We start from the raw sequence: 18,924 nt of genomic DNA, 5'->3' as shown, positions 1-18,924 counted from the left end.
AACAGCACCAAAAATTAACATAGTTCATTTAGGGTCTATCTGGAGAGACCTGAAACTAATCAATCTAATTGAAAAGGCTGAGCTGGAGTGCTAAAGTCTGCTGTTGCTACTAAGAAAGGGATAGGGAAGGGAAGAAAGCCAAATGCATTAGCAACTCTTAGAAAAATGGAGAAAAATAATGCTCCTCTACTTAGTACTTACTTAAACTGAATAGTTTACAAAGCAGGTAATGTGGCCCAAGGAGTGCCTCTTGCCTTGCTTTTCTGGAACAAGTAACCCATTCTGATTCTAGTAACCCATATTGGGCTACATTGAGAGAACAGGCAGCAGGCATTATCCCTCCTACTCTGCAGTAATGTGGCCACATCTAGATTACCGAGTCCATGTTTTCACCCAGTCAGGGTTCAGTAAAGGAAATGAGACACTAGAAAAGGTCCAACAGAAGGTTACCAAGCTGAGTCATATAACCCACAAGAGATAGCATAGGAGCTTTGTTTTAATTTTGAAGAAGTGGCTACAGGTGGACTTTAGCCACCACCAACGCAGCCCACAGCATCATGGAGGGTAGCTGCAAAGACAGCAGAGTCCTATTTTTGGATGATAATAAAAAGGGGCAAAAGCCAAAAGTTGTAGCTTATGAGGATTAGATTGCAGGCAGCAAGAGCTTCTTCTTTCAGCTTTCTTCTTTGATGTCTAAGACATCAAACTTTGGGTAAAACGGGAACTGTTTTATAATCCCATTCCCTGAAGGTTTTCAAGACTTAAGCAATCTGATATAGTTTCCAGTTGTCCTGCTTTACCAGAGCCTGAAATAGATAACCTTCTCTACTCCCATCTAAGCAACATTTCTGTGATTCCTCCAAGCACTTCTATTTATTTAATGTTAATTATTTGACTTGCAGTTATTAAACCTTTCATATAAGGACAATGGCAAATGAAATTATACAGTAGCATGGCTGAGTAATTTCTCAGAAAATCTTTTTCACTGTGAACAGATATTGACCTTTTAGTCAATTCCTTTTGTAATAAAAGAGGGTTGCCAGCACCCTGAGCTCATGTGTCTAATAAAATGCTCAGCTCAGAACAGCACCTATGGTGTTCCCCTGTACCACATGCTCCCCTCCTGTCTGCAATCACACCCTGTGAACTTTTCTGCAGTATCTGTGTCTTCTCTTCATGTGTCTTAGGTAGTTTTCCTGGCATATCAGCTGGGTAAAACTGAGGCTGGATATGACCAGCTCCAAAATACAGAATTAATGCATTGGCTATACAAACATGGAATGGTTTGGGTTAGAAGAGACCTCTAAAGGTCATCTAGCCCTGCAGTAAGCAGGGACACCCTGCACTAGATCAGGTTGTTCACAGCCCTGTTGAGCCTGACCTGGAACATGCCCAGGGATGGGGCCTCAACCAACTCCCTGGGCAACCTGTTTCTGTGTTCCACTACCCTCACGGTAAAGAGCTTCCTCTTAACACCCAGCCTAAATCTCCTCTTCACTAATTTCAAACCAGTGCCCCTCATTCTGCCACTAAAGACCTTTGCAAACAATCCCTCTGTAGCCTTCCTGTAGGTCCCCTTCAGACACTGGAAGGCTGCTTTGGGCCTCCCCAGAGACTTCTCTTCTCCAGGCTGAACGACCCCAACTCCCTCAGCCTGTTCTCACAGCAGAGGTGCTCCAACCCCATGATAATTTTTGTGGTCCTCCTTTGGACCCATCCCATCAGGTCCATGTCCCTCCTGTGCTGCAGGCCCCAGAACTAGACCCAGTATTGCAGGTGAGGTCTTACCGGAGCAGAATAAAGTAGCAGAATCCCCTCTCTCAAGCTGCCGGTCATGCTTCTTTTGACGAAGCCTGCGAGGCGACTCACGTTCTGGGTTGCAAGTGTCCATTTTGGGCTCATGCCCAGCTTCTCACCCACCAGAACTCCCAAGTCCTTTTCCACAGGGCTGCTTTCTATCACCTTCTTCCCCCCCCAGCCTGTATTTATAATGAGGATTGTTTTGGTGCAGGTGCATTGGCCTCATTAAACTTCATGAGGTTCACCTGGGCCCACCTCTCCAGCTTGGATAAACATCCATCCCTCTAGCATATGGACACTGGGCATGCAGAGCCAGCTGCTGATGAACAAATGGGTAACAGCTGATTTCAGCCCAGCACTGATGTTAATGCCCAATTGTTCCTCTGTGTGACTAGTGATAATCCAGAAAAGCATTTTGTTGTATTTATTACACATGAGAAGTTCAAGGCTGGTCAAATTGTGTTTAAACTGGTCAAAAAGTGTTTAAACAAAAACTGTTTAAACTGAGGACAGGCAAAAAGCTACTACAAGGGAGAGTGATAACTGGACAGATAGCTCTTACATCTCTAACAGCACTTTTTAAATCAAATAAAAAGGTAATAGAATAGTGAATATGAAGGAGCATTTAAAGGCTCAACACAGCTTTCTAGGAGTGTATCAGACAACAGAAGGATGATTAGGCAGACTCTTCAAAAATGAAGTGGAGCTACAAAAAAAAATAAAAGAAACAAAACATAAGTTTCTAAAAATATCACAGACTCAGTGGTCTTACACTTTCTGAGTCAGAGGTTTGGTGTTACAGGGTAGCTCACAAGTAGAATAAGGCAAAGAAAATCAATTATCTGACTATGCTACAGAAATGTGAAAATACTGCTTCAATAAAATCCACACAAACCTCAAAATAAAGGAAAAGGGGAAAAAACAGTTTAATAACTATACATTTGATATATGCTAAGTCAAACACAGGAAGCATATTCAAAGCCTTCCTAAAAGATCAGAGACACTTTAGTTAAATATGCAGTGCAGGTCTGTGCAATGCTTAATTAGCAACCACACAGCAATAGGAATAAAAGACTAAAAATGATGGGAAAGTCCTGTTTGCAATTCTAAGACTGTGAGGAGCTTCAAAAGAGAAACTAAGTAACGGACAAGTGTTGGAAGGAAAGTACCATTTTATTATCATGAACTGCACTGTCCATAGCCATACACTCATTTATAGGCAAAACAAAGCAGAAGGAGAAACTTGCAAAATACAAGGAGGATATGCTAAGAATCAGCATGAAAGAAAACATGACAAACTAAAATAGAAATCTAGTAACATCCAGACTTTGCAGGAAAATGCTAAACTTGTCAGAGGCATTCTAAACTGTGAGATAAAGAATGAAAACATCTATATACATGAAAAAAAGTGTGTGTGTATACATATACACACTATATATTCTGTATAGCAAAGGGAAATGAGAATTTTTCTGGGAATTCATAGTGACTACTACAAGTGGAGCTTCAATGATACCAGGGTGTATTGTGAGGACCACGATCTACCTGTAAAGGTCTTGTATGAATAAGATTAAAATTGTGAATTTGAAAAAAAATAAGCCTAAACATTTCAGAACTTGGAGCAAGTAGTATAAAGTTGAAAATATGTCAGACTCCAGGTGTCATTAAAAGTTGGTATCATGAAAGAATGAGAGGCCATGTAGAGAGAAGGATGTGCAATGAATACAGAAATAAAAATGGGAAACAAATTCCCTAATAAAAAATCCAAATAAGGAATAAACCACTGGTAGTGCAGTTATTTAAAAATCAAAATAAATTAAATAAAGTTTTATGCTGAAGATGTAAATGTGCTATAATTATGGATTAATGGTACAAACTGGTATCATGACTTTGGATACGCGATATTGTTATTCACAGTTTCCAAAAGTAGCGTCATTAGAGAACACAGCTAAAGAAGTAATCTCATGCTTGAATTGATATTTGCTGCTATTCTACGTGTGGGAAGAGCTGGTAATGAATTGCAATTTGATTGCTGAATTTTCCAGTGTGTTTTAAAAATATTTTATGCACCTACGTCACTACAAGCCCAGCATGCCCAGGCCAGTGGTCCTGTGAAAGGTGCTGATTTTCTAAAAGAATGGTCTAAGAGAACAAGTATTAAGTTCAAAGCCCCGTGTGACATTATTAACAGGGCAGCATGTTGATGAGTAAGCCAAATACAAGACTTTCTGCCCTTGAGCTGTTGCTCAGGCTGATGCTGGGAGCAAGGCCCTCCAGAGGAAGCCTGGTGAACTTGTTCGCTTAAGCCCAAGTGCCAACTTTAGTTTCTTCCACAGAATGAGGAAACAGAAACAGTCTCCACATTTCAAAGACCACGAAAAAAACCATAAAGTGTGGAAGAGCCAGCACTGAGAGATTCGTGGAAAGACTAAGCATTAATGAAGAGGTTAAAATCCATGAGGTGAGACAGAAATCTTCAAAACAAAGGAGGCAAGGCAGGAACTGATCAACAGCCTTTAATATTTGCATTTTATTATCACTGATTTCTATGTTTCCATTGGAACGAAAGCTGTAAATTTATCTGGGCCACAAAGAATTTGATACATCCTGATCCCAGTCAGCAGTTGTCACTGCTAGTTGACAGAAACATGACAGAAAGGAGACATGCAGACCTTTCCTCTGTCCTATCAAACATATTACTTAATGTGTTATCTTATGAAAAAACACAAGTCAAAGCTCTGCTTTGTATTTTTTTTTTACATTTTTTGAAACAAAAGGAATATGATGCTACTGGGATCACATACATGCTTTCCAAAAGGCGATATTCAAATGAAATCAAATGCAATAAAAGCTTTACAAAACAATGTTATTAATGCAGATAAAACTAAATATATATTACAAAGTTTTCTTCTGGGCTTCCTAATATCTCTCCCACAATGCATTGTATCTGCTCTGCTCCTGTAATGATTTCTGTAATGCAAATGCATTCTTCATAGGTAGCACTTTCCTGTCTTACATGCCAAAGAGTGAGTCAGTGCCGTATCAGACGATGTCTGGTAAGCAGAGCAGCCATACAATGAACCACATGAAAAATTATTTGTTTGTTTGTTCTGTGCTGTGCAACGTTCAGGTGTGCAACAAAAAAAGATCTCAAAGTGTATTCTTTGAAGACCAAAAAAATATCAATGGTGAAATTAACAAAGACAGGAATTTTTTGCAGCTTGTTCAGAGCATTACTGTCCATTGAGCCAAAAAGTGAAGGCAGTGTGACAGTGAAACCAGAAGGTAAATATATATGTCCAGCCCTGGCTGAATTCCTCCACTGCAGCATGTCGTGGGAGGTTATGCCTCAATTCCTGGCCTCAGCAGCCATCTAGGAGAAGAATTTGTTCTGTACACAGATATCTGAAGAACACTGATGCCTGGGAAATTGTATGTAAATGCACTGCTCTTTTCAAGTGAAACTTGGGTTTTTTTCCCTGAAGGTCGAAAGAAGAGTTTGCCTTCCCTTATATCAATATTTGAATTTAAAGGAAAACCTGCTTTCTCCTACCTCTCCTAGTTTCAGGTTTCTGTACACCTCCATAATGATGTGATAATCACCTAGCAAATATGTGCAAGAACTGCATTATTCCTTTTAAGTTTATTTCAAAACTGAGCTTATAAAGATTTACTTTCAAGTCCCTTACCTTTGTTGCAGCAACAAATGATTCTTTGCTTTGAAAAATAGTCCTGGCTGAAATATTTAGCAACCCTTTCGTAATTCACAAGCTGCATGTGACAAGTCACATTCATTTCAATTTTCAAGGTAACTGATTGTAGATTTATTTTGTAAAACAAATTTGCTGTAAGAGTATAAATTTATTTCTAGCAAAGTTATATTAATCACCTTACACTTAACTGGTTAGAATCAATTTAGCACAAATATTTCTTTCTCCTGTCAAGAGCTTCCTGGGTTGCAAAGGAAACAAGAGAGAAAAAGTTTCCATTTTTTTCCCCACTTTTTCCCCCCCAGTCTGTAAATCACAGTATCACTAAGGTTGGAAGAGACCTCAAAGATCATGGAGTCCAACCTGTCCACAGACCTCATGACTAGACCATGGCACCAAGTGCCATATCCAGTCCCCTCTTGAACACCTAAAATCTGTTGCCTACTTTCACAGCCCATGAGCCTTTCCAGAATAACTTGCTCACTTGAGCTAAATTAATTTAAAAGTGTATCCTGCTCTTTAATGCTTCTCCTAATAACACTGCTGATACTTGAGTATCTTAAGCAAGACTTTCTTCACGAGTAGCGTGAAAGAAATTGCTTTCTTTGAAAGTCAAGTTTTGAACAAGAAAGTGTTTTAGCAAAAATTAAGGAGCAACACAAACTCAGGAATCACTTCATAATGACTCCAATTTACATAAGCAAAACAAAACACTTTCCTCTGTTTTTCAAATAGTCACACTGCACAGTTCAGTAAAGTCACAACACCTGTAATTTAATTACAATTTAAGTAAAACAGAAGACAGAAGCTAAACTACAGATTATTAGTTTAACATACTCTGATTCTAGGACAGTGTCCTGTCAAACTGTGCTAGAAACAGTGTCCACAGGGCATTCAACAGACAAATATACAACTTCTAGCTGAGGAGAGCCATATGCCACCAAGCACACAATGCTGAGAAAGCACAAATGCTGGAAAAGCTTCTGTAGTCTTAAACATTCCTTACATTTCCTCCCCTCCCCCCCCAATAGTGGCCACACTGAGGGGCAGAATTCTAAATTAGATAAGCATTTGTTGTGACCCTGAGCAAATACCTTTGTTCTGATGGCTTTAAGGAAGTGTGTGTCCCAGACTCCTCTGCTCTTCCATCAAGTAATGCTCATTGCTATGGCAGCTGCACTTTGTCACAGAGTTGCTATGTTCTCAGATAGTCTGAATCACTGGTTAGAAACTGTTCTATGAAACAAATGTAAATCACTCTTGGAGTAAATAAGTTGTGAAATACTACTGTTCACTTTTATTACTACTTATGCTGATATTTCAAGTGCTATTCGTGCATTCATGCTTGAGTTATATCATGATTAGTCCTCCTATCTCATTTTCCATGTTTCTTACATGACAGGTCAATCACCATGAAACTGTTTCTACAATCTTGCCAAGAACCACACTGATGCAATCACTTTGCCTTCCTAAGCTGGATAAGAGAACACAGAAGGCCAACCATAGGAATTAGTATTTCCATTTCTTTTAGGGACTAATCATTCACCCTTCTGTGCTGGTATTTCCTTCATTTCCTATTTCCAATGGTTTAGTCCTATCTAAACAGCATCCTTTTGATTGTCCTATTTATCAGAAAATGAGGAATTTTTCAACTCCATAAATTATAGCATAATCAACCTGAAAAAGTGATTCATCATGTTTCAGCAACTGTGAAAAAGTCCTTTCCCATATAGATCACCACGTTTATAAAAGCTGAATCTTCAGAAAACCTCCTTCATGGAGAGTATTTTAAAAGATTTGACTGACTCAAGGACAGTGAGAGAAAATGCCACAAGTAAGGGTATTTGAATGCTAACAGATGATTTCTTTGTAGGAAACTAATATTCCAAGGCATTCACTTCTATCATCAATCTACGAGTAGACAGTGTAGACAAAGATAGACTCAATGTGTAAAGAAGACATAAAAACTATAGCATTATGAAAGCTGAATTCAATTTTAGTCAAAGTCCTTTATTAAACAGATTATCATCAGGTGTGTCACTCATCTAAGCCTCTGTCATATGCTTTCCTATTGTAGTAAACATTTTGAGCCAGCAGACTCACAAATGGTATTTTCTATTCATATCATGTTGTCCTTTGTTTTATAGCACCTGACCACACAATCATCCACTTGGACTATGATTCAAATACAGGCATGACTCAGAAGCTATCAACAAACAGAAAAGAAAGAGGATGTAAGTTTTACAAGAATTCCTATGGATTTACAGTTTTCTTTATTCTATGGAAATAGCTGTCAAAAAACTATTGCTAGGAAAAAGATACTAGTTATACTGCAAGAAGACATCAGGGAGGAGACAAAAGAGAAAAACCAAGTCACACTGGAAAAATAAATAAATCACAACCTAGTCAGTAGCCTCCAAAATATTCAGCTCTTAACAGTACAAACATCTAATACATCTAAGTGTTCAATATAGACATTGCTAAACATCATGTTTATCATGAGACCTACACTACATGGACTTCAAAGAGAAATCTATCCTGCAGTTTTACAAATGGAGGGGGAGTGGGGGTGGGAAATGCAGTTTCTTATCCCTTCCAGGGAAGTTTGGCATCACAAGTGTAGCTATCCAGAACTCTTTTCAAGAGGGCAAGATGAACATAGTATTACATAGATAAAGGAAACAAGCCCTATGAAAAAATGAAGCCCTTGATTAAGGTTACCAGAAACATTGCTGTGGTCTTTACAATGTCTTGCATATCTATACTGCAGAAATGGACATGATGTTTTGCACAGGATTTGTGGAACCGTATTAACTGTGCAAGTGACCATCCCAGCCAGAATACAAGACCTAAGGGCTAAATGTGTTATATCTGATAGCAGCAGCAAACAGCAGCCTTCTCTGAGCAGCCTGGTGTCAGTAATCTATTAATCTGATGGCCCACACTGATTCTACTTTTGATATATTCCTCTCCTCAATAAACATTTCAGAATTTGCCAAGGATACTGAGAAAAAAAAAAAAAAGCTATTTTATCACATCAATCTTTTGAACAACAACATTCTAGCATTCTATTATCTTTTACAGCTATATTTAAGATTCCCTTTACTGAGATACCCACAGGCCACCAAAATTGCTTGCAAAAGTTATATATCAGTTCAAAGAATATACACATTTGTGTATGCACATCTAAATGTCATGAGTAAGAAAAGATAAAAGATAAAATGTTTTCATTCATCACAGTTTCAATCTGTGTGTTCCTTCTGATTCTCTTACTATGAAAAAGGAGACCAAATTGCAATGCCCAGCTTGCCTTAAAAGAAACATACTGCAGTTTACCACAACAGGTATACCCAGGGAGGTGGGCTGGTGGTCACAGACGTCCTAGGAGGGGTTGGTTTATTGATTGGAGAAGCACTTAGTAAGAGGGAGATCACATCAGTTCAGCTGAACTAATCAAAGTCTTAGGGTAGTCAGGGTGAATGTCATAGTAAGCATCTTTTGAGATGGCCTGGAGCATTCCATCACCCTCTACATGTGCCCCTCCAAAAAAAGGATGAGTCTCCCCCAGGTCCTTCAACTCTGACAGCCCCATGGAGGAAGCTTCATATAGCACTCAGCATCAATACTGAGACAATGTAAATGAGTGCTGTTTGTCCATGAAGATGTGATGAGTTTAAATATCAATTTAGGTGTCTTAATGCAATGAATGTGCCCCCACTTCTTCACTGCATCCAGAGAGCAAGCACTAGCTTTTCCACTCACACAGTGTTGCCCTGATTAAATAGTATTTTCACAAAACTTGCTTGCATAACTTAGCCTTTAGAAAATGACAAGTGATAGAGCAACAAGTACTATTCACATGTAACTGTTAATCAGCCAGCAGTTAATACAATCAAGTTTTGCTGAGTTTGCTTCATTTGGATGGGAAGTAAATCCCTGGAAATTTTTTTAATCCTCTAAATCAATGGTTTCTAAACTAGAAGTCCAGATTATGCGTAGCTGTGAACTAACTTCCAAGAAATCAATTTTTTTCCCCGTAATTAAACTAACATCACGGTAATACAATATTACCAGTTTGTAACTGAGATGGTAATTGGAAAATATTTAGCAACAAACAACCAGAAGGATGATGCCAATGAAAAAATTAACGATTCCAACAATCCTCTTGAAACAGTTTAGATTACAAAGATTTCTTGATCCTCTGGCTGCCTGCAACAGAGGTTTATTTCTTCTATTAGCACCTAAAAAGTTTGTTCTCATTATTGGCTTTTCCTTGATCTAAGTTTTGATTTCTTAGTTGAAGGTATGCCATTCAGAAGCCAGGACATCCTTTCTAGCCTTGGAAATGGCACAGAGATTAACATCAGAAAGCTGAATAAAATTAAGAGGAACAGAGTAGATGCAGCATGTAATGAAATCAGAAGAGTTCTGCTTATTTGAGTTCACTAGAAAGTTAAGAACTGTTTCTAGCTAACTAAAAGTTGTGCATTTTCTGCCTGTTCACATTGAAATACACTGCAGTGCAAAAGGATACATGGCAAATTATTTTTCTTTCCTGCTGGTTTATTTATGACAGCAGCATTCATAGATGTTAAAATTCTATTGTATAGAGTGGCAGTCACAGACATGCACTACATAGAGGGGAAGCACCTCTCCTGAAATTGCTTCACCAAGCCCTTGTTGCAGATTCAGTGAGCTAGAAGGCCGTTTCACTTTTATAAAGTCTGCACTACTGGGCCTGAAACACACAGCACTCAAAAACTTACAAAGGTCTCACCTCAGAGGGAGCACAAAGTAACCGTAACCCCCAGCACAAGTAACACCCCTCCAGAAGTTTACAATACCTCTGTGCGAGAGCTTCTCCAGGATGATCCTTAGGCGCTGCAGAACAAGGGGTGAAATGTCATATTTATAGATGTCTATTACTGGCACTCGCTGACATCTCCCAAATATTCCATCTGCAGGAGAGAGAAGAAGAAAAGGGAAAATATACATTTCATTTTCTGAGAGGAGGAAATGTATTATGAGATGCGCATTTCCAATGTATCCTAATTATATACTGAAGGAACCTTCTAAAAGACACTTAAAAAAACCTATCAAAGGGCTATTGAAGTCATGAGACAGAGTATTTTCCATCTAAATAAATAAATACTAGAAAGAATATTAGTTGGAGGAGAGTCTATTGTACAAGTTATGCATGCAGTTTATTTTATGAAGTAAATTCAGGCTTCTGCTTCCCAAATCTTTTGATGTAAGACTTCTTTACTGGCAATTTGGTGGGAAAGAAACTTAATGTTCAATGCCTGCTATGTTGCAGATGAAGTGTGGCATCCAGAAATATAAGTATTCATTTGCAAAAACTATGAGGGCTTACTGAAACATTTTTAATGCAGGAGCTGTGTGCTAGGCATTGGTAAATGAGAACTGCATCTGTAATGGCTAGTAAAGACTCATTTCAAGAAGTACCCTCTAATGAATGCAATAAAAGAAAGCTGCTCACAGAACAATGAGATATTAATGTGGCCTAATTTATTTAGCTCCATTCCATTTGTCTAGAATGACAGACTCTTCTCATCAATGTCTTTTCAAATCACACCTTCTAATTAATTTAGCTTCTTATTAGTCTTTATTTAGAGAATTGTTCATTTTGAGACATGCTTCCTGTGTATGTGTGGGAGGAACGGGGAGTTCAAACATTCAAATTACCTTTCTCTCTTTCATACAAAAGACTTATTCAGAGCCTAGGTGCTTCACACACAATCTGACCATCTGCAATTCTAGGCCTCTGAGAAAGAAAGTGGTTTCATTTATTGTTCAAAACAGTTCTCTTCTATATAGTGATCCAAAGGAAGCAATTTAAATGCAACAAGTTTAATTAGCAAAATATTCTCCTGCAGAACTAGTTTTAACACAGTAATTACTTCTGCTCCGATATTACATCTCTGCTCAAAGAGGAGAGCTACATCAGATTAGCGGAAAATAACGGTCACTATTAATTTGCAAACGCCCATTACTTTCTCTGCTTCTTCAGAGAGCTAAAAGACCACAAATGGGAACTACTGGCCCAGCTGTTCGCTAAACACAAATAATGGCATAAAAGAAAATAAACCAGTCCACGACGCAAAAAAAAAAGGGCATTATTGCCCTTCACTGTTAAACACAAATACCTCATTGAAATTAGCCAACTTCTTTCTTTGCCTTTCCAATCCTCCTGTCATTTACAACTGTCAAGTTAATCCAAATTAAAAACTTACCTCTGCTTCCACTTTTGTTTTTCAAAGCTAGGTTTCATTTAGAAACCACATACACAGAACTGGTTTGCTTTCCTGCCATGTAAGGCATAAAGCAGCCTAGCAGCGGAATATTCATCTCCGTTTAAAAGTCCGGTGTAATTGGAAATAAGCAAAGTATATAAATATCAGTCATTTGTAAATGGATGGCTAGCAGGAATAAATGAGGTCCTGATTAAGAAAGGACAAAAAAAAATATATATATATAATTAGGGTTTAAGAACAAGATTGGTCAAAATGAAACCTAACTTGAAAAAGCCAGCTCTATTTTGGAATCCCACCATTAAAGGCTATTAATATTTAGGACAAAAATCTTTGTTTGTACAAACAACTAATATTCCATGATTTTTTTTTTAAAGAGGTCATACCTTAAGAATAATTATCATTTTATTTCAGAGAGCAGAAAAGCATACAAATTCAGCACTAACTAAAGGTTTTTTTGTATTAAGTATCATTTAAATGTATCTCCATGGATGCAGAAGCTTATTTGCTCACAAACCCTGAAGGAGACAGCCTCTTTTTCTAAACCCAGAGTTTTCACAAACCTTGAGCCTACTGCCTTTGAATAGGGGGGGTGAGAGGGGGGTGCTGGAATACAAACCCTATTTAAATTCTAACGTTAACAACCAGCACATGAGTCTGAGCTGCATTATACATCTACCCAAAAACGCTGGGACTGCTCAGAGAGAAACTGCAAGTTACTTTGGCTTTTGTACTTGAAATATGGGCATAATAAGCTTTGAAGAGGCTGCAATCACGAATAGCCTCTGCCCTGCTAAACGCAGTACTAGGAGAGTGGAGAAGGAGCAGTATGCCCCAAGGAGCAGTTGGCAAATACCATCTCTAAAATACAGAGGGTCTTTATAGTGGAGATTACAGCTGGACTAGAGTTGTGCAAATAGTGGATTTCATCATTCAGTTCAGTCTTTTTTTTTAAAAAAAGTAAGAATTTCCCTAGGTTTTTCTACCTGTTTGGGGGTTCTCATGGTTGGATTTGCTTGGGGTTTTTTGTTGTTGGCTGGTTGCTTTTTTACTTGATTTGATTGCAAGGTTTCTGTGGCAAGACTTAAAACCTAAAAAAACTTAATCTGAGGTTGAGCATTCAATTTTCAAAGTATCTCTCAGTTAAACCTTCTTAAAATTACATTGGAGGAAAAGGGAGAAATAACCATTTTACACACACACACACAACTATATATATATATATATATATATTTGTATATATTTATTTATATATATAATAAGGTTGCTTTTTATTTTCTGTCCAAGAAATCTATTTGGCAGATGTAGCCCAAATTCAGGAATAGCTTTGGTCCAGCACAAACCTCATTTTCACCTAAATTTCAGCTAATGTTTAACAACTGTCCAGTTTAATCTGCTGTGAGCTAACCAAAAGCACTGTGATCTTTACAGTGAGTAAGCACATGGTACTTTTCTCCAGAACAGCTGCACCCACCTCTGGCGCAGGGCGAGGTACGGTTGTGGCAAAGCATTGGTGTCTGAGCACCCTGTCATGCCCCCTGACAACCTCCAATAAGTGAATTGCCCAAAGTTGTCATGAGGCAAAAAGGAAAATGGAAAAGTTCCCAGATTGTACAGTAAACACCTCATGGCAGAGAAGTTCAAATCATGAGTGATGCTTTAATAACCACCATCCCCTGTATGCCTATAGCCCTTCAGAGTGTGTTCACACTGAACTTTGATTAAAATTGTATTCTGAGAAGAAATGCAATATGCAAAAGACATCTGCTCTTTACACATGCCCAGAATGAGGGAAGGCTGAGACAACTGATCAATATACACATATGGTTGCTATTAAAGTGCTATCATTTGCTAAACGTTAGCAAAGAGTAGTATCTGAAATTGCCATAGTAATATCTTACAACTCATACTTAGACCTCAAAACATCTGTGTTAACAGCATGGTAACGCTGAATTTTAGACAGCTTCTTCATTTGTTTCCAAAGAAGGCACTAAAACAGAAGAATAATATACCCAAGGTGACAGTGAGTTGCTTTTTTATGTATTTGGCTATTTGGCTAATCCATTTAGTATTGGAGGGGGGAAAAAAAATGCAAGCGTTAGTTTTCACAAACTCTATTTAAAATCTTGAATTTTGACAAATACATGTAACAAAATTAGAGGCTAACATCAAAAGACACAAATTTGAAGTAAGCCAGGTGCCCAGTTAGATCTCAAATAGTGTCAGATGAAGCTCTTTTGTCAGAGACAACATCCTGAGGCATGGTACATGCATTTACATTGAATATTTATCAACTTATAGTAAAAAAAGAAATAAAATTACAACTGCTAGATTAAACTGTGAACAAGTCAAAACACAGGTTCAGGAAGGGTGATTTTTTTTTTGAGAGAGAGGTTTAGAAGCAAACAGAAAACATTCATCTTAATTCATTATTATTGTCAATTTGCCATGAATTAGTAGGTATTTATGACCTCTGTTACCTCCTGAGGAAGCAAGCATCACATCACGTTTGTGACTGACACCTAGATACTGAATTATGTAAAAGAAGAGCGAAGAAATATCTCTTTTGAAACAGTTTTGAATGTGTGCCAGCACATTCACTTGGTAAGGTAGACAGGCATCACATGCGTACCAGGTACTAAGTATCTTTGGAAACTTGCACTGAGAGACCACCTTCACCTTGAATTCAAGACTATTTGTGGGCAGTGATTCATTCAATTATTTTTTAGTATTTCCTACTGAAAGAAAAATAATTTAAAATATATATATATATATCCCAGTGTACAATACACTGTTCTTGGCTAAAGAAAAGCACCCCATCCCGAAACTACTAAGCAATTATTTAATCTACATGCAGTGAAGTTTTCAGAGGGTGCTGACAAGTGACCTTTGCAAAAAAGTCATCAAGATGCTTTGAAGCACCCACTTTTGCTCATCAAACTTCCTGCAGCAGCCAGAAAGGAAGTGGCTCTCCAGACAGCATCAGTACTGACATGAGTCAACCAAAGCTTCTGCTTCCTCAGCCCAGTTAGCTGACAATTATTAAAAAGTTATAAGATAGACCTTTGCATAACATGTAAGTCTTGCTCCGTATTGCAAACACTGAGCTTTGTTCCCGTGTCATAACACAAAGAAGAAATTCCACAAACCCAGCAGTATGTCAAATGGCATCTGCTACCACCTTTGACTGCATCGTTGGAGCTCTTGCAGCTAATCAAGAGAACTTCTGCTAACATTTCTGCACAGTTTTCACTGGGAATCATTCTTCTGCAACTTAAGATTATGTAAGAAACAGATCCTTTCTCATTGAATATAGACACTACTTCAAATTCCATGCACTAGCTATGGATTTAAGATGCTGTAAGGTCCAAGAGTAGTCCAGAACTAACAAAAAGGCCAGTGTTTGATACCTTGCACCCCGAGGTTCAGAGCTCAAGCTGCCTACAGGAAACACTAATCGTTTGGGAAATATAATATTTGCATCTCAAAATTCTCGTGATACTGGGCTTCAAGATCACAGATGTTAAGTGGTTTAGGAAGTATGAAGGAGATTGTTGAAGTATTTTATTCTCTTTTCCCAATCTTTCTCTCCAGGTGTTCTATTATTATTATTATTATTACTACTTTTATTTTTAAAAACCACCTCAAATGTTGCAATTCCTTGAAGAGGACATTATGTGACATACCAAAGAGGCTTATTTCAGATGCAGTCCACAAATCCACATCCAACATTTGGCAAGCAAGCCCTTCAGCAAATAGCACATTTTTAATATTCCACTTATTCAAAAAGGATTTGGTCCTAATTTATACCTCTGCTTTTACATTCTCTTTACTAGTGAGGTAGAGATCACACGGACAGAGTAACATTGGCTTCCACAGTTTCGTTTCTCACGCAATGTTTCGCAAGTATTACTCCAGTGCTCTCAGACATCAAACCCTCACAAGTCTCACTGCGGCTGCTCGTCAGAAAAGCTGCTCTGGCAGTCCCGGCGAGCTGCATGGCAAAGCTGCAGCGCTCCAAACACAGCGCAGCCGCCCTGGGAAACATCTCCCGGCTTACACTGGGAACCTGCCCAGCAGTGCGCTTCGCTCCGCCCTGCGCAGCCCCGCGGCCGCGGTAGCTCGTTTCAGAGCATAACAGTGGCACCTAGTGGGCAGCTCCGCACCCAGGGACCAGTCCTGGAGCACAAGCTTCTCCACCTGCTCCATTTACTGCTTTCAGCTCCATTTGACTTCCGCCGGAGCACATAGCTGTGCAGCTACAGCCACCTCCAGTCTTCCTTATGCTTACAGATGATACCAACCTTAGTTACTGTGATACTGTGATAGGCGTGTGGAAGTTGAGGTAGTTATTTAAACTTAAGAAATGCAATATGAAAAAGGCTAGGATATTTGTTTGGTGAAGTAAGATAAGAAGGGAAAGTGTACACAGATTGTTATTTAAAGCTCATTTAGCCTTTTTTATCTCAATACTGGTTCTAGAGAGAAGAGGAAGGGAAAGATTAAACATAAATACTCCTCCAGGAGGAAAAATACAAAGTGTAAGTATTATTAAACTTACACCAAAGGTATCTCTTTAGCATACTTAATCCTTGGGCTATAAGATTAACGTGCGTTTATAGCTTACATGGCCCTGTCATTAGTGAGGAATCTGAGCCATGTCCCATCCCCCATGCAGAAAAAAAGCAAAATTTTCCAGAAGACACGGAATACTGCACCAACATCTGACCACATAATTACTGGAAAGATACAAATAAACTAGAGAACTTCAGAGAAAAAGGAAAGAAAGGAGGTAGCCACATAGATCCTTAGCACTGAATTATCTGATTCTTTATGGGAAAAGAGTACAGGTTTATGCAACCTGGTTGATTAATTATTTATGACATTATTGGGAGAAATGGAGAGGGAAGATAAAAATGAGCATTCTGAATCAGAACAAGTTTCAAGCAGGGAAAGACTATTCTGAAGTTGTTCAACTCCCTCCTAGAAGAGTAATGGATCTCCTATTGCTTGTGCTGTTTAAAAAAAAGCCAGAGCAATGAGGAATGATGAAACATGAACAATGGTTTTTTTAACTCAATATTCATTTATGAACAGAGGTTACTGGAGGGACTAAGAATTTATTTATGGAAGCAATGAGATGCAAATATACTAATGCTTATTTATGCACACTAATTTTCCAAGTATCACTGAGATGTACTTCAGTCACTTCAAGGATCCCCATTACATTTTCAGTTGGTGCCAAAAACCACTTTGGCGCTGGCAATGTCTTCACTGTGTGATCAGACTGTAGATGCTCTTGCATCTGTATTCCCAAGGCAAAAATAACTGCAAGGAAACGTGTTTGGCAAAATGGATATCATTATTAATTTTCATTTTATATTCAAAAACAAAGTAGTGAAAGTTTTAACTTGTGTTGAGTGCCAAGGGCTTGTATTTTAGGAGTTAGCCATTACAGGTTTGCAGGAGGCAGTGTTCAAGTGAAAACATGACATGACCATTCCTTTCATACTCATTTGTGGCATCTAACAGAGCAAACAGTTTATTTCTGGCCTTTGTCAAACTTGAAGCTTTCTAGATCTTCGCGGGGCAATATTTATTGAGATAGCAGGTAACTTTTGTAATCTGAGCTACTGAATTTATTCCTAAATGGAACTGACTTCAGACTTGCATGAAATTATAGTAATAAAGATCCCCATCTTGTTCCCTCACTGTAAAGCATTACAAAAATTAGGAAAAATTATGTTATGCCAACCCAAACACACCAGCAGAAATTTTAAATGCATTCCTTTATGAAGGGGAGGGGAAACACTTATAAACTAGGATAACTTCAGAGTGCTACACTCTGTGGACTTATTAAAACTGTTAGGAGCTATCTCAGAAATTTCTGCACCTTGCTCAAGTACAAAATACCAACACTCCTATCAAAGCTGCAGCACATGAAGCTGCCTCCAACAGCTTACGCATGGGCACTGCAACAGTCGAGAACCTCACCTCAAACTTTGGCAAAGGATGCTAACAGTTTCTGAGCATTCTGGAGAGTTTAAAAAAATCTGACAGTTTTCAAGCAAATTGCACTGTTAGTAGCTAAATATCACATACCTATCAGAAGTTGCATTCAGAAACATTATTTCTATCACAATGAATTAGAGGTCTGGATGCAGCTGTCCCCTGCTGTGACAGAACCTGAGCTCTGCCCATATAGGTGAAGGGCATGAAACCTTGCTTGGCTCAGACCCCAGCATTCAGTCTGAGAATACCAGAGCAAAAGCACTAATAAGGTTTCTGAACATATGAACATGACAGCAATAAGTTGCAATAAGGAGGTGACATAATTCAGTATGCAGCACTGATGAGGTCAGTGGGGGAATAAAGAGTTCTGGTGTCCAGATTTTAAAATGAGTGATATATTTTGGAAAGGACATTGAGAGAAGCAAAAGAGATTATCTATAGGCTGGAAAGAGCCCAAGAGTGAAATACCTTTTCCAGCACAGAAGTCTTCAGAATAGAAGATGATCTTTTGTCTCTAGATGTCTGCAGAGGAAATGATAATGAAATGGAGACTTGGAACAGGACTAGGAGCAGTTTCAGAAGCATTCAGTTCTCCTCAGTTACAGTAATATTTTTCTGCTTTTGGTGCACAGACCCATCAATGCATGTGAAATGTGCACCCCAAATTGCTTCCTGTTTTATTCACAGAATACATAGAGCTCACACAATATTTAACATCTGAGTGTTCTTAGAAGTTCTAATGAGCTTTTTAAAATACATTTTCCAACACAAGCCATTTTTAAGCTGGAATTTGGGGGCTGAATTTAATCTGTTCACAGCTTTAGAGTCGCCTCCAATTCTAATAGTTACACACAGAAGTTGTAAAGTCTGCATTTATAGACTTCCTAAAAGAAGACAGAAAGACAGAGTAAGTAATTTTGAACAAAATCCTTTTGCTAAAAAAGGATGAAATAATACCTCATTATTCATGAAAGTTAAAAGACTAAATAAATAAATAACTAAATAATGAAAGCCAGGACCACAGGATCAGCATAAAATCCTGCTGAAATACTACTGTACTGATGAGTGCCACACAGTATTTTTCTCAATTTCTCCCTCATACTATATTGCTTATGGAGTGCCAGATTCTTCCT

The 18,924-nt window shown here is 38.3% G+C and overlaps 1 protein-coding gene across 1 annotated transcript in view; it reads right to left on the bottom strand.

The window, feature by feature from the left end:
- PTPRN2 (protein tyrosine phosphatase receptor type N2) overlaps positions 1-18,924 on the bottom strand; it is a 596,056-nt gene that overhangs the window by 438,590 nt on the left and 138,542 nt on the right. Inside the window, exon 3 of the mRNA XM_054171491.1 lies at positions 10,352-10,465. Within this exon, the coding sequence (XP_054027466.1) occupies positions 10,352-10,465 (114 nt within the window). The remainder of the gene's footprint in view (positions 1-10,351; positions 10,466-18,924) is intronic.

The sequence above is a fragment of the Dryobates pubescens genome, chromosome 21, assembly GCF_014839835.1.
Source record: "Dryobates pubescens isolate bDryPub1 chromosome 21, bDryPub1.pri, whole genome shotgun sequence".
In the NCBI taxonomy this organism is placed as follows: Eukaryota; Metazoa; Chordata; class Aves; order Piciformes; family Picidae; genus Dryobates; species Dryobates pubescens.
Note: the sequence above shows the minus strand (reverse complement) of the source record. Positions and strands in the feature narration are given on the sequence as shown.